The sequence below is a fragment of the Fusarium oxysporum genome, chromosome V (assembly GCF_013085055.1).
Source record: "Fusarium oxysporum Fo47 chromosome V, complete sequence".
Taxonomy (NCBI): domain Eukaryota; kingdom Fungi; phylum Ascomycota; class Sordariomycetes; order Hypocreales; family Nectriaceae; genus Fusarium; species Fusarium oxysporum.
The window spans coordinates 1,333,331-1,348,118 of NC_072844.1; the positions used below are offsets into that span (position 1 = coordinate 1,333,331).

Consider the following 14,788-nt stretch of genomic DNA (forward strand, 5'->3'; position numbering starts at 1 on the left):
GTAAACTTAGTAAACTTAGGCAAATTTAGTATAGACTTAGTAGACCTTTAGACTAGTATATACTCTAAATTAGCTCTCCATCACCATCTTCGACAAGGTCGTCATCCTCTTCCCAGTCAACCTGGGCAGCCATCTCCTCTGCTCTTCGCTGAACCTCGGCCAGACCCGATAGCTCTGCCACATAGTCCTTCTCTTGCAGTGCTTTCTTTACAAAACCCCATCCATCATTGCGGTAGGCATCAAGAATCTTGGGGCTGCATGCGCTGCAGCAGTCGTAAGATTGACCGCGGATAACAATGTTCTGAAATGTCGACACATAGCCCCTTATCTGATGCGGAACCAACCCCAGAGGATGCTCAGGTGGGTCTCGCTCTGGAACCACTCCAGGAGTTGGCTGTGGTGCTGGTGCATCTTTACCCAGTGGATGTTGTAACAAGCTTGTCAGAAGTTCGACAAGAAGGGCAGACGCAATCGCTGCAACACCGGGTCGAGTAACAGTACATTGCTGGTCCAGGGTCTGGTCCTTTTGAGACTAAACGAATGTTAGATACGGCCTAGAAAGTAGAAATGGAAACTTACATCAGCTGGGGCCACGACGTCGTTGCAGAAATAGCAGCCAAGCGGTGTCTGCCCCTCGGCATGGCTTTCAGAACCATGTCGCATAACAACATACGAATCGAACCCCAGGGCGGCGTTCATGACAATCTTTCCTTTGGCCTTTCCCATGACCGTTGGCAGCCATCGTGACTCTCTTGAATCCATGAGGAGGAAAATGGCATCATGTTCGTCGATAAGCTTCTCCAGCTTTTCGTATTCCTCCCTTGTCTTCGACTCGTCTATGTAAGGGTGACCGAGCATAGGAACGAACAGCGTGTGTCCTTCACTATCTATCCCTGGGTAGATTTCTTTCAATGCTTCAGCAGCTCGAGGTGCTTTTGGTTTTCCTCCTTCAAGACAGTCTTGAAAGTTGAACAGTGGCTGTCGGACAGGGTTGGAAAATGACACTCGCCCATAATCCACAAACGTTATCTTCCGGACGCCCCAACCCATAAGGTTTCTTGAGACATAACTTCCCAGCGTACCAGCGCCAAGTAGCAGGCACTTCGTGTTCTTAATAGCATCTAAGTCGAGTTCAGGGGCGATCCTCCATTTCATGAGCTTTAAGTTCAGGTCGACAGAGCCGTCAGCTTGTCGTGCAGGATCCATATACTCTCCTAGGTTGACTTGTTGTGCCTGGAGTTTGCCGTTACTCGACCGTGCCCAGCCAGTAACCTTGGGCATTTCAGTGATCTCTAAGTTCTCGACTGGATCCATCTCGATTGGAAGAATGACACTGCGGGCTTCGTGTCTCTTTGCCTGGATATCTCTGTAGCAGATTACTTTGGTCTTTGTCAGATGAAACCTTTGTCGGATAAGGACCAGGAAATTTCTCAGGGGCCATCCAGGACCTTCTGGGTACGTCGAAGGGTCAACAAACGCAACATAGCGGTCCTCCTCAGCCACCTGGTCGAAGAAACCATTCTCAAACTCTCGCAGCGAGGCAACTTCCCATCGAAAAGGAAGTCCCTGGGAAGAATCCGGATCATCCGTATCCTGAACTTCACCGTGTACCTTCTTGACCAAAAAGAAGCCATGCTCGCGGGAGTCGACACTGTACCTCCAAGTTCCTACCCTGTCAACAAGTGCCGTGCTCTCCTTGGAGTTGAGCCGTTCGGCTGGACCGGATCGCTTCCACGAAGGATCAGAGTGCAGAGCAGGGAAGGCGAACCAGTACGTAAACTTGTACTTTTTCAGGTCCGCGTATGAAAGTATGATGAATGACGAGAGCAGGGATGGAACAGAGTAGATACTACCATCTTTGATCGCATCCCAGATCTAGAGTTGTCAGTGATGCTCCAGTCTCGGTGGGCTCATAAATACCTGTCGGCCAGCAGTCTTGAGCATAGCAGGTTTGTCTGTATTCTTGAAATCCTCGAGTGTATTGACGTTCCTAATGATTCCCTCGGCCCTCATTGTCCCAAGAGGGGGACTGGGCGCATTAGTTCTGCCATAGTCAGAGAAGGACTGTGCATAAATCAAACAGCGGACCTACCTGCTGCTCGTGAGGGCATTTCCTAATATCTGCATGCGGCAGCTGGACTCTGGTTCTTCCAAGCGGGGTTCATAGAGGCCAAGAATGCTCCGCGCTGAGTCGTCGAGCTTGTCATGCTCAAGCTTTGAGCCAAAGAGCGCCGAGTAGAACGACAGCTCGATCTCTGAGATGAACGGGGCAAATTGCAAAGGGGCCGCCATCGTGATCAGAGGCTCGCTTCCAACACTGATCCGACTGCGGTTGTTGCTAAACCGTGACGACTTTTGCCTGTTTAGTATTTGCGGAAAGTAGCCTTTTGGGTGGGATGAAGGGGAGGAAGGTTCGGTCCAGCTGCTGAGAGCAGGTATTGTACTGCTTGGTTAAGGCAGCAACTGCGTCCCTGAGGCAGATAACCCTTATGGCTTTTGAGCGCTATTATGTCGGCCTGTTGTAGGACTGTCACTGTTTACACTACTGTTCTTTAAAGCTAAAAAAGCTTTTGTATGGTTAAAGGTTGGATACAGTTTGCAGATTCGATATGTTGGTCCTGTTCAAGAGCCAGTTGCTTTCCTCGTCGCTACTGTAGTCGGATAAGGTAAACAAGTTGCCAAAGCGATACTGTTTTAATTTTTTGGCTGTTAAAAGTGTCTTCTCGAGGGCTCATGACCTGTTATAGCTGGAATATAAGGTCATCGTTGTGTGTATTCCGTGATCTTATGAAGGGTTCACCTGAACGGATAAGATGACCGTCACTGGTGATCATGGATGTGGAGCTCCGCCTTAGGTCATAGGCAGGCGCCAGGGAGCAAGAAAACTTAGGACCTCTATTCTAAGTGATAAAAATATTTAGGCAGATTCAGTGTAGACTTGGGAAGCCTTCAGATCAGTTTTTTTATCACCTGGGATAAATGTCCTAAGTTTTCCTGCCTCCCCTTAGCCCCACCGCGGGGTACTGGGCATGCACCTGCCTCCCGTCACGCAGCCTAACTTACCTATCGGACCAGGCCTTATCGCCATTTCAGAGGTCCCTCACAGTGTATATGTCGTTATAGGGTAAGCAAAAGCCCTGATGATGGTGGCTGCGATGCGGCCCTCGTGCATGCAAGTCCGAATGCCTACCTATGTAAAATAAAAAAGGACATCCCAGTATTAATAGTCTTCTACATTGGGTTTCTTATTATATCGTCATAATAGAGTCATGCTCATGTCTATTTAAAGCGTTGTCATATCCATACCTCAGATCGACGCTATAGATTACATCCCGTTGAAGATTTCCCAGCTACATTGATAGAAAGTTGCTGACCGAAAGCAACTAGATATCACCGTCAGTAATCCAGCTTTAAATTTTACCGAGAAAAGGGGATCGATATTGCAATCCCCATTATTCCCGTTCATCATAAACAATGACCCTTAAGACTCATTTACCATCACCTCAGCTACAGGAGAAACACGTTCTTCACAACCGCAAACTCGGTATATCGGAAGTTATCAAGCATACACCCGTTCAGATTTATTTCCACCATTCACTTGAAGAATGTGACCTTTATCTTGAGGACGCCATTTTATTAACGAGAGATTTGTGTCTGAAACATTCAAGGGTTCAAGCTTTCTCGGGACTGCTGGAATGTGCGCTTTGATCATAACTCACAGCATCTATATTTACGAAGTGTCTAACTAGATCGAGATTTGTATGATAACTCGTAAGATGGAGAAACATACTTGTCAACTTGTCGGCCGCTTTCAAAGTCGAGTTTGCGACACTTTTCAAAGGGTTCTGTAGATATTCTAGAACACCAACGGTCACAGCTGCGAACAGTGCACCCCCACACTCTGCGACGCGCTTAGAATAGTCGCCGTACGCGTTAAATGACCATACGAAAATATCAACGTGAGGCATGATACATCACCCAAAGCCTGTTCCTGACTTTACCTCCACAAACATCAGAACAAAACCACAGCATCGAACCACAACATGCTCATCGGCGTCTGCGGCAGTAAGAACATATCGCAAACTTCCCAAGTCAAGTCATAAACTCACAACGTTCAGGTATTTGCTCCGGCAAAAAGACGGTGGCCCAATATCTCGTTGAGCATCATGGATTCAAACTCCTCCATCTACAGCCACACTCGCAGCCAAGGCCGTCCAATTCCTCGCTTGGAGCCGAATCCGCATCACCCGAGGAACACGGTGCAGAGTCTCCATCACAGTCTACCGACTCAACAGCTTTCAAAGGCGCTCTGACCTCAACAGCGCTCACCACCAAAAATGGTTACCAGTCTTCTTCTGAAACCACGCTGACTCTCCGGGATGGTCCGCAACACGTGTTTTCCACAGCTGAGGAACTCCTCGACTTTGTGACGAAACGCTGGCGTAGCCGCTTTGTCACTACCGACATTCCCACCGAGGCCGTTCTAGACGTCTTTCTTCGTCGACCTTTCTTCTTACTGCTCTCCGTCGATGCGCCATTGACGGTCCGCTGGCGACGGTTCCAGGACCGCGCGAGGCAGAGGCACGCGGGAGAGCCTGACATGAGTCTAGAAGACTTTGTCACAGAGAGCGATACCCACCTATACGATGCAGAGAAAGGCCTCTCACCCCTTATCTCGCGTGCTGTTGTGAGACTTCTCAACACATCATCCTCTCTAGCGCACCTCTATGCTACCCTTGGCAAGCTGGACATCCCAAATCCTGATCGTCTTCGCCCTTGCTGGGACACTTACTTTATGGAATTGGCATCCCTTGCTGCACAACGCTCCAACTGTATGAAGCGTAGGGTCGGATGTGTTCTTGTTGGCAAAGAACGCAGGGTCATTAGCACCGGTTATAATGGGACTCCAAGGGGACTACAGAATTGCACTGAAGGAGGCTGTCCAAGGTGCAATGACGGCAACAGCTCCGGAGTGGGCTTATCGACTTGCCTGTGTATCCATGCCGAAGAGAACGCGCTTTTGGAAGCGGGACGAGAAAGAATACGCGAGGGTTCTGTCCTATACTGCGACACGTGTCCCTGCCTCACATGCAGTATCAAAATCTGCCAGGTGGGTATTAGCGAGGTTGTCTACGCCCATACGTACAGTATGGACAACGACACAGCCCGGGTGTTTAGGGAGGCTGGCGTGAAGCTGAGACAGTTCATACCAGTGAGTACATGAACCCTCCCTTCGAGTCCAGATCTGGACGAAATTCTGTCATTCACTAGTGCCTTTTGAGAGTTTGATACTGACTCAGATCTAGCCGCCTAATGGTCTGATTCATCTCGAGAAGATGGAACTTTATTAGATCTTCGGAATCTCGGCCGTCTCACTATGATCCCCTGCTATGCCTTTGTGGGGAATCTTGAGAGAGACGCTGGATTTTGCCCAGAATGTGGCTTATTGAAGCAGAACACGATGCTGGAATTGCTTCACCAAGATTTGATGCCAGAAGACTACGTGCTCAGGATCACCCACTTCAGTTGGCATGCAAAATTCGCTCATCTCGATCCTCCCTCGCGAGGAGGTGCATATGAGACTTTAGTCAAAGGCTGAAGTTGACCTGCAAAGTCACTGTACCCCTCGCTGACTCCCTTGCCAATGTGGTGTCCAATTGTCCAATCAAATAGTATATGCTACACTCTCTCATGCAGTCCCGAGTCCACTTGAAGCATTGCATCGCTGCACCGAAAACTCACAGACGGAAGCAGGCAAGCAGACGGCCCGTCGAGATGCGTTTTGCATTGCCAGCGTGGCCCGTTATTGAGGCCAGCAGGTTTCTAAGCCCCGATGACGCCGAACTCTGGAACACTATAGGGTAGTCATAGCCCACTTGGCCGCAGTTATGGTAAGACGAGAATGAAGCCACTTTGCGTCATGGCGTTGGTCTCTGTCTTCCGTTTCGGATAACGGTGCGCTTGGGTTCAAGTTGGTTCTGTTCTCGACGGTCTCTTATGCAAGACTAACATTTTAACGCACATGAATAAATTCAATATCTGCATCCTTTATCCGAGCGCTTAATTTCGACTACATGCTAATTAAAGTCGTGCAACTTTTCGTGGATGTGTAGGCTGTAACTAATTAAACTCTTGCTTGGTTTCATCACACTTGAACACATTGTGCGTTTGCATCGCAACAACAGGACAACGGCTACCATCTGCAGGAAACAGCTTGCGAATAGGGGCTCAGGAGTATGTTAAAGTTGGTGAAGCTGCACTGAAAGTTGTAGACCGCTGCCGCCAGAGGCCACTTACACGGCCCTTATAATATGAACTGCATAGGGGTTCATTTCACAGAGCCGCAGACTTGTGCGGTGTGCTTCAACGGCGTGCTAGCTGCAGCGATGTTCCATAGAATATGCAACCAAGTCAGGCGGTCAACAAAGTTGGCACTGATGTTGTGCACAGCCAGTTGCATCCCCTGTCTAGTGTAAAATATGCGAGCGCGGGGGATGCATGCGAGTGAATTGAGTTGAGCTGATCTGTTGGATGTGAACAATGAAGGACCTTTCATTATGTTAGTGCAAGTGACGATGATGCTCCATGTAAGTCGATATATGAGTTGATCTAAAACTTCCGATCAAGAAGCACAGAGCAGCAACGGTAGAAGCAATGCCGATTGATGGTCTTGATTGGCAGTTGATTAGATGGACGACATGCTAGGGGCTTCAAATCTCAAAAGTACGATGCGTAGCTTTTCGATTTGATGCGCTTTGTGGTCCCTCTGGCCGAGGCCCCAAGCTTATGAGCAGGGCTTTTGTGCCTCTTCTTGTCCACACGCAAGCCCAACAACTGACGAGCGCACAGAATTGAATTGTTAGCGCAGTGCCCTCTCGCATATAGCGGGGGCCACCCCGGACTCACTCATAAGAAGCGAGATGACATGGGCTGGTCGGCATAAAGAGCACAATTAAAGCTCAAATTACCACCGTCAGCTAGTGGGGGAGTGCACAAGAGGATAGGGGAAGCAAATCGTTTGTTTGTTTTGATCAGAACGGGAAGATTTCCTGCGCGTCATGAGAGGGGCCGGCGTATCGAGATGTAGGTCAGGACATGGTTGACACTGATGCTGATGCTAGCCTCGAGGTCCTGTGCCCGATGCGATGAGCTGGCCTGGCGTGGTATGGCCATGCCATGGCTGCTACTGATTCTGCTGGTGGAGGCAGAGAGGGCCTGAATAAGAGGGCCACTGGGCGGCTGTTAGAAGGAGAAAAGACTCCTCATTGGAAGTGGCTGGTATGAGGAACTCGCTGGTTAACGAAAACTAAGTTGTGCTGTACCCATTGACTAGCCAGGGTTGACGTTGTCTCTGTTGTACACGCTGTACAACACAACTCACTCACTTGTTCGAGGGAGCCCAGTCCTGTACGAGGCAAGTGATGGGACCCGGGATAGAGCATGCCCACCAGCAAGTGACGGCGACGATCATGACGCTGAATGGTCTGAAGGGGACGGGAGCCAGCGAACGGGTGGGCTCTAGACACGGCCCCAACCCCCCGTCCCAATCGTATCTTGCTTTGGACTTGCTGCAACCTGCGAGTGCCAGTGCAAGTGCCCGTGCTGCGACCTTCGATCTATCTTGGGACAGTTACTCCAGCGTCTAAGTAGATGCTGCTGTCCTACAACACCTGCGACCTCTAGACTGACCAGCAGAAGCGCTCACCTTTTTTGCTCCATCGAGAATAGACCTCATGCCATTCCACCAGAATTCCATGCCATATTAGAGGCGATCTTCAGTCCAACGGGCGCCATCCCATGCCAACTGCCAGTGCCATGGGATCTCCCCTGGCTGGGAAGAACAGAGAAGTCCCTGGGCCTGAGGGGAGGTCTCAGGGGTGAGGTGGCTTGCCATGGCTTGAGGAGCGTCTGAAGGACGGGAATACCCCTGAGCACTGGCGCTGAGAGGCGCCCAGTGGGGTATTGACGAACCAGGGCTTTGGATGTCCGACTTACATGTCAGTCTCTTGAATAAGATTTCCACATGAACATTGGTGTTGATAGAGGCCATTTCAACCTGGAAAATGTGAGCAAGAAAGAGCCAGACTCTCTTCACAAGTGGGTAATTCCTATTGTATCTGTATCCGTATACCTCTTTCTTCTCGTAGACGGAGAAGAGATGCTGGTCAGTCTGAGGTTTGAGGTTGGCTTCAGGAACCACTCCATACTCTACCCATGGGCATCGTGGTCCTCACTTACAAGAGTCCTAGCGCAACAGGCATCAAGGCTCAACAAGTTCACAGGAACATTCAGTCACAGACAATCGTGATTTTCCCTGACGATCAACGATCGTCGTTATTCAATAAGTCGGTTGTCCTACCTACGGGTGACGAGGAGGAAACATCAAGACATAGAGAGAGAATCTTTGGATATGACGAAGCCACGAAGGAATGTGATTGTTCCGATGAACGTGCCATCATCGATGAGACAGAGAGATCAGTGCTACTCTACCTGTAGAGTAGAGTAGCAATCAGTAGCTCAGAGGCTTGAGATGGAACATGGACGGGCCATGAGCGGGTTGAGATACGGGGACCAGCTCCCGGCGCCATCCTTGAAGGAAGCCACTCGCTAACAGGGCCAGCCTGGAGGGTGTGTTAGTGAGTTGATGTTTGTCTGTTGTTGCACCCCTGGCTTTTGTTTGGAGAAACGCGTCTTTTCGTGTGACACTATTCCCCTTTAGGTAAACGTGTAAACAAATGCGTCACTTGTTGCGCGCCTCTACCCCAGCTTGTTGTTTTCCAGCCTCTTTAATGTGACGAAGAGATTTTTGATGGTAGAGTACGAGTACGGATACACAAAACTGAATTTGCCTCCCTGGTGCAAAGTACGCGCGTTGTTTTCCTGTTATAACATTGACTGCTCTAGTGATTCTCCCGTTCCTCATCAATCGATATATTGATATTGGTTGAAGACGGGAGGCTTGTAGACAACTGTAAACCCCCACTAACTTAACTTGAGCTGCCTGCCATTTTTACGGGGCGTGCACCAAATCGTTAGCCTCCAGCGCCAACACGCGCCATCCCTGGGCTCCCACGCTCCTTATCCCCATCCATCTATAGCGGACCCTCTCTTCCAACCACTCCAGGCGGTCTTGTCCATCCTCTTTCTTGCGCGCCCGCCCTTCCCTCTCATCCCATCCTGTCCTATTTCTCACTAGTATTTTGTCACACCCTCTGGGTCTTTTTACTTGCAAGTCAACTCTCGTCTGCACCAACTTTCCAACACAGACACCAAGAAAGCCCAGACGAGTGCATACCAGCCTGACTTGCCACTACCATTCGTTGTCCTTTCGACCTGATATTCTGAGTCACCAGACCCCAGTTGGAGTATCCACGTTCTGCCCTGAGGAAGGGTTCTTGGGTTTCAACGCAGCCACACGAGGGGTATTGTACACGAAGGGGCAGTATAGTATTATTGCTCTGAACTCTGCTGGTTGTGGATTCAAACAAACCACAAAAACAAAGACTGGACGAGCAAGAGCAAAGTAAAGCAGAGACAAGACCGGACGACAACTGCAGGGACAATTTGCTTTTCATTAGCCTCTTCTTTACAACTTCTTAGTTTGTGTCAGGATCAGTAGCCCATGCCCGTTCACGAGCGCCATGGTCCAACTGCCACACCCTAACTACTAGTTCACCTACCTAACTCTCTTGTCTTCCCGTTCGCCTCTTCAACCCGCCCACCCCCAAGTCCAACCCGGACGTCCATCTTCTACGAAACACGACACCACCACCACCTGCAGCACGACTACTCCTACAACTGCTTAGCAGTTCCAACTTCTACCAACTTTCCTCCTCTACTCAACCTCACTTTTTCTTTTGTCGACAATAACTCATATTTGCTCAACCCTCAACGCGAACTCACGTCGACCCACACTTATCTAAGGTATCTATCTGGCTGCCTTGTCGACGACATCACCATTCGGGCACTTAAACGGAAGCCTACACTCAACACACTTCTGCCTTCTGCCTCCTCACTTTAGTGTCTGATTTACCTCCAGTTGTCGAGTCATGATATGAACTTCGACATCCGAGTGAGACTGGCATAGCTTTTTGCGATTTGTTGGGTATCGCGTCGAGCTGCTTCTCACATCTTCGACTTGGCCATTTCACGCAACACCGTTAACGGCTTGCACATTTGGCTCACCAACGTCCGCAACCTTTATTTCTCCCTACTGCATTCTTCACCGGTCACTGTATCTCGCACCAGCAATAATATCGATAAGGCATAGTTATTCAACTGTTTATATCCATTAGCCTTACTGCGTCATCTGCTCGCGCATTACCGAAGCGCGCAGCACTTCACAACCTCACAATGTCCTTCTCGAACAGCAGCGGTGGCACACTCGCCCTACCATCACCAACCCACGCCCACCACATCGACGTCACATCGGCAGTTCGCACTCTCCGACGCTCTATTTCACGATCACCTTCCAAGTTCTTGACGCGCTCCAACTCCCAAAACTCGCTGAGCCCCGAAAGCCCCCACCAAACCTCACCTCAATCGCCTTGTCGTCGATTTGGCGCAACACCGCAAAATCAACAACTTCTACCGTCCCACACTCGCTCAGCACCTCCTCACATCAACGGTGCCCCGCATTCAACCGCCTTTACACCTTTCCGCCCCAGCGTTAGGCTTTCGTTGCGTTCCGCCAAGGCCGGTAAGACATCGCCCTCGAGACCGTTGACACGAGCACGCGCATCTCCCAAGAGCCCTCTGAAGAGGGCACTCAACATGGCTCCCGATAGCGGCAACTCACTACCTGCGATACCTTTGGCTTCGGTTATTGATGCATCAGGGCAAGAGAACAACGCTCTGGGAGCTACAAGCCCCATCTCTGTCAGTCCCGTCAAGCGGCGCAGCCTCACTCTCGACGTCGCTGAATCTTCGCCGACATCATTTCTCAAGTCTCTTGATTCCAACAATGATGGCCAGATGGTCACAAACAACGGGTCATTAAAGCGCAGCGACGCAACCATGAATCTGGACCAACCGAGCCAGGGAAGCCCGGTGGCTAAGCGACGGAGCTTGCATGGAATATCGGGGCTGGGCCAGAATGAGGACCAAAATATCTTTGGCGCCAACACGACATCTTCACAGAGCTTCTATATACATGAAGACTCATCTACCGAGTATGAGATTGCGGGTACTAGCGGATCACCGTTCCGCGATCCTGTTCCCTCGCCAACACCTGCGACGACGAATGTTCCTAAGAGGTCATCGTCCCTACGTAAGTCAACTCTACAACAAAGATATGGGGAGCGAGGATCTTGGGGAAGACGATCCGGTGAACGACAGCTGGCTCAGATGAGCTCCGAATATTCTCCTGTCCGAAGTCGACCTCGCCTTTCTCTGGACCAATTTGTTCCTCCTCCCGTGCCTCAAGAGAGTCCCTTTGTTTCTACAACGCCGACCTCGAAACCACCACCCACTACTTTCTTTGGCGACAAGGCCCACCAACCACATCCTCTATCGAAGACACTGACGACATCGTCTTCAGGAAACAGCCTAACCGAGGAAGCACCTATTTATGCTCCCGTGGCCCGGATGCCAGATCGACCCAGACCTCACCTTTTCTCACGATCTCTACCTCTCAATGCGACACGACCTACTCGCCCAAATGATATGTCCAAGGCCATGGCGACACCCAGCAACTCGCAGCTGTGGGTGGGCGCTTTCAACTCTACTGGACTTATTTCCAAGGTCAACCGAAACCCCGAAGAGGATGCCGACAAGAAGATGGCCCCTCCCGATACACCATGCAAGAAGCACTCTAACCCGTTCGCTACTTTCCCTCCACCGGCCGGGAGTGCCATGAAGAAGAGGGGTAACAACCGGAATTCTTTTGGCGGTCTCCCTTCCACCCCATTTGGTAACAGCACAGGTCCCAACAGTTTTGGTAGGCCAGGAAAGGGCATGTCGATATTCCAGCGTGGCAGTGCTTCTAGGAGTGCACGTCGCGGTAGTGTCCTTAGCCTGGATGGTGACGAGCACAAGCTCTTTGGTGAAACGATTGACTTTTCGACACCCATGGAAGGCGACGCTCCTCCTACTCCAACCAAGAACACTTTGACTCCCAGCCTTAGCAAGGTCAGCGAGTACTCATTTGAGAGTCCCCATGATAACCATAGCCCAACTGCCAACCGAACATTACACTCTACTACTCCGGTCCTCGGCACCTCTATCCCTCGTGAAGCAACTTGTAAGTCGGAAGTCCCAACAACGGACGGACCAGCTGGAACAGTCAACAATTCAAGTCGGCTTACCGATGCTGGACGTCTGTATTCCCCATCTTCGCATCTGCCTCTATCTTCGTTTGGCCGTTCCAGGGCTCGACGAGGATTACACTCTCCTTCTCCACTAAGCACAGTTTCTTTGAGTCATCCCCTAAGTTCTCCTCATGAGACATTTACTAAATCGAAACTCTGTGAATCAGCCAGCCCCCTTGATGGACGACGAACACCGCAAACGCCACGTGAGAGTTTGCTGCCTCTCGACACCAGCCGATTGTCTATTTCTCAGATTGGCGATGGCTTCTCTGATAACATGCCACCTCCCGTCACCCCAACAGCAGGACGGGACTTGCGATCATCTACCAGCCTCCTTGTTACTCCTGTGAACGCCCGTACTAGTAACATTGACATTGACGCAAGCCTATCCTCCCGATTTGACAAAGTGGAGCAGATTGGAAAGGGTGAATTCTCTGTTGTCTATCGTGTCACTCAGGCGGACCATCAAATGACATTTGGCAACCTCAGTACAACCCCGACAACAAGCCCCACCAAGGGTAGAGTCTATGCTGTAAAGAAGAGCAAGCATGCGTTTCAGGGACCAAAGGACCGGGATACGAAGGTCCGAGAGGCCGAGATTTTGAGGACTCTTAGCTTCTCTGAGCATGTGGTCCAGTACTTCGATCATTGGGACTACAATAATCATCTCTATATCCAAACAGAGTACTGTGAAGAGGGTACCCTCGACAAATTCCTGGGCACTGTTGGACGAGGTGGACGACTAGATGACTTTCGCATCTTCAAGATCCTCCAGGACCTGTGCTTGGTAAGTTATAAACCACTTCGCTGCTCTGTACGTACTAACATTTCTATAGGGCCTGAAGGATATCCATGATTCAGGTTTCATGCACCTGGATCTCAAGCCGGCCAACATTCTTGTTACGTTCGAAGGTGTTCTCAAGATTGGTGACTTCGGCCTAGCCCAATCCTGTTCATCTGCCGAAGGCGTGGACGTTGAGGGCGATCGTGAGTACATGGCCCCTGAGATGCTCAAGGGAAAATCCTGCCAGTCCGCCGACGTCTTCTCTCTTGGCCTCATCATTCTTGAGACAGCCGCCAACGTTGTCCTACCTGACAACGGACCGACGTGGATCGCCCTCCGCTCTGGAGATCTTTCCGAAGTGCCAAGTCTCACCTGGAATCCCTCTATTGAGGTCCAGCGAGATGCCACTGGTAACCCTACCGAGATAATGCATAGCGATGATTTCACAAGTGGCAAGACCCACGACCCAAGCAACTTGTTTGGCCCATCCAAGCGATCGGAACTACTGCAACCTCCCGAGTTTATGGTTAATGCCACCCACAGCAGTTCTCTCGATTTGATTGTACGATGGATGACAGCTCAAGAACCCAGTGAGCGACCAACTGTGCATCAGGTTCTGGAACTTGAGGGCCTGCAGTGGGTTGGCCATCACCGCGCCGCACCGGCAACTGTTTATGAAGGAAACTGGGGACCCGATGAGGAGTTGATCCCTATTTCCATCGCAGAGGGTGGTGACAGTGACACAGAGATGACCGACGTCTAGAGGGAATTACCTGGTTGCATTTCACTCTGGATAGCACTGGAGGTCTACTGAGAAGGAGCTTTTTGCGATTTCTATAGGGGAAATACGCCTGAATGATGTTGGAGAACCTGGCTCGAACTAGGATCATAGCACTCACGACCAGGAGGAATTATGTGCTCTGACGACATCTACATTATTTGCTACTACGACACGACACGAATACCACGAGGAATGGAAGCCATTAGCGGGAGATTTATTCCCATGGCGTTTTGTTGAGTTCTTTATTCAACCTTTGATTCGGAGGCTGTCGCTACCAGGCACGCCACGACTGTTCCCCGAACCGACCATTTTTTTTTCATTTGTCAACTTTTCTTTGTACGCCACAGGGAGCGAGAGCACGATTTGAAGAATGTGCCCCTCTTAGGAAGATGGCTTGAATATTTTGCGTCTCAACAGCGAGACTGCGTGTACAAAATACCCCTGAAAGCATTAGACATGCTGTGGCTACAGCGCATATTGGGTGGGAGTAATAATCAAAAGTTCCGGCAAACCTCTGCAGGATTCAGCAGAGAGGGGCAACAGCACAGGACACAGCATATGGAGGAGCCAAAAAGAGACGGTTGTCTTTAAGAAATGATTGTATCGAGTCATTGGAAGGTGCAGGGTTTGCTACATGAGACGCTGGAATATTGTAAATTATAGTAATGGCTCTTTGAGCAAGCATACAAGCAAGCATGGTGGAAGGATACTTTAGAAGCCCACTGCCGAAGCAAGGCAGAATGGGATGGATTGAAAGGCCACTGGATGGGGGAGCTTGATCTGATAGCTGCTGATGATTCTGACGACGAAATGGCATGAATATGATACGATCAATTCACAATCAACACTTCGCTTTGGCTGTGTATCAAGTTGTGTATGCGTGATATCCGAAAGCCTATGATACTGCAGCCCTTT

General features: G+C 50.2%; 3 protein-coding genes across 3 annotated transcripts; 2 read left to right on the plus strand and 1 right to left on the minus strand.

Annotated features, from left to right (window-relative positions):
- FOBCDRAFT_292973 (uncharacterized protein) lies at nt 1–2,561 on the minus strand. The gene is made up of 4 exons (XM_059611814.1): nt 2,093–2,561; nt 1,921–2,044; nt 580–1,875; nt 1–532 (listed from the first exon to the last, which is right to left on the minus strand). Exons 1-4 carry the CDS (start codon nt 2,290–2,292, stop codon nt 65–67), a joined length of 2,088 nt encoding a protein of 695 aa, XP_059464871.1. The 5' UTR covers nt 2,293–2,561; the 3' UTR covers nt 1–64.
- Nucleotides 2,562–3,800: 1,239 nt separating this feature from the next.
- FOBCDRAFT_182506 (cytidine deaminase-like protein) lies at nt 3,801–5,865 on the plus strand (the record flags this gene model as incomplete). Its single annotated transcript, XM_059608582.1, has 3 exons — nt 3,801–4,065; nt 4,119–5,212; nt 5,698–5,865. Exons 1-3 carry the CDS (start codon nt 4,044–4,046, stop codon nt 5,863–5,865), a joined length of 1,284 nt encoding a protein of 427 aa, XP_059464872.1. The 5' UTR covers nt 3,801–4,043.
- A 4,322-nt stretch (nt 5,866–10,187) lies between these two features.
- FOBCDRAFT_34134 (uncharacterized protein) lies at nt 10,188–14,126 on the plus strand. The gene is made up of 3 exons (XM_059612139.1): nt 10,188–12,241; nt 12,476–13,095; nt 13,145–14,126. The coding sequence occupies exons 1-3, from the start codon at nt 10,354–10,356 to the stop codon at nt 13,853–13,855; spliced, it is 3,219 nt and encodes a 1,072-aa protein (XP_059464873.1). The 5' UTR covers nt 10,188–10,353; the 3' UTR covers nt 13,856–14,126.
- The last annotated feature ends 662 nt before the right edge of the window (nt 14,127–14,788 follow it).

Bases quoted from the DNA above. Each gene is read 5' to 3' on its own strand.
- FOBCDRAFT_292973 (XM_059611814.1), bottom strand. From the start codon at position 2,292: ATGGCGGCCCCTTTGCAATTTGCCCCGTTCATCTCAGAGATCGAGCTG. The intron at 2,045-2,092 runs GTAGGTCCGCTG...TGACTATGGCAG, and splicing joins AATGCCCTCACGAGCAGCAG to AACTAATGCGCCCAGTCCCC. The intron at 533-579 runs GTAAGTTTCCAT...ACATTCGTTTAG, and splicing joins ACGTCGTGGCCCCAGCTGAT to TCTCAAAAGGACCAGACCCT.
- FOBCDRAFT_34134 (XM_059612139.1), top strand. From the start codon at position 10,354: ATGTCCTTCTCGAACAGCAGCGGTGGCACACTCGCCCTACCATCACCA. The intron at 12,242-12,475 runs GTAAGTCGGAAG...TCTGTGAATCAG, and splicing joins TATCCCTCGTGAAGCAACTT to CCAGCCCCCTTGATGGACGA. The intron at 13,096-13,144 runs GTAAGTTATAAA...ACATTTCTATAG, and splicing joins TCCTCCAGGACCTGTGCTTG to GGCCTGAAGGATATCCATGA.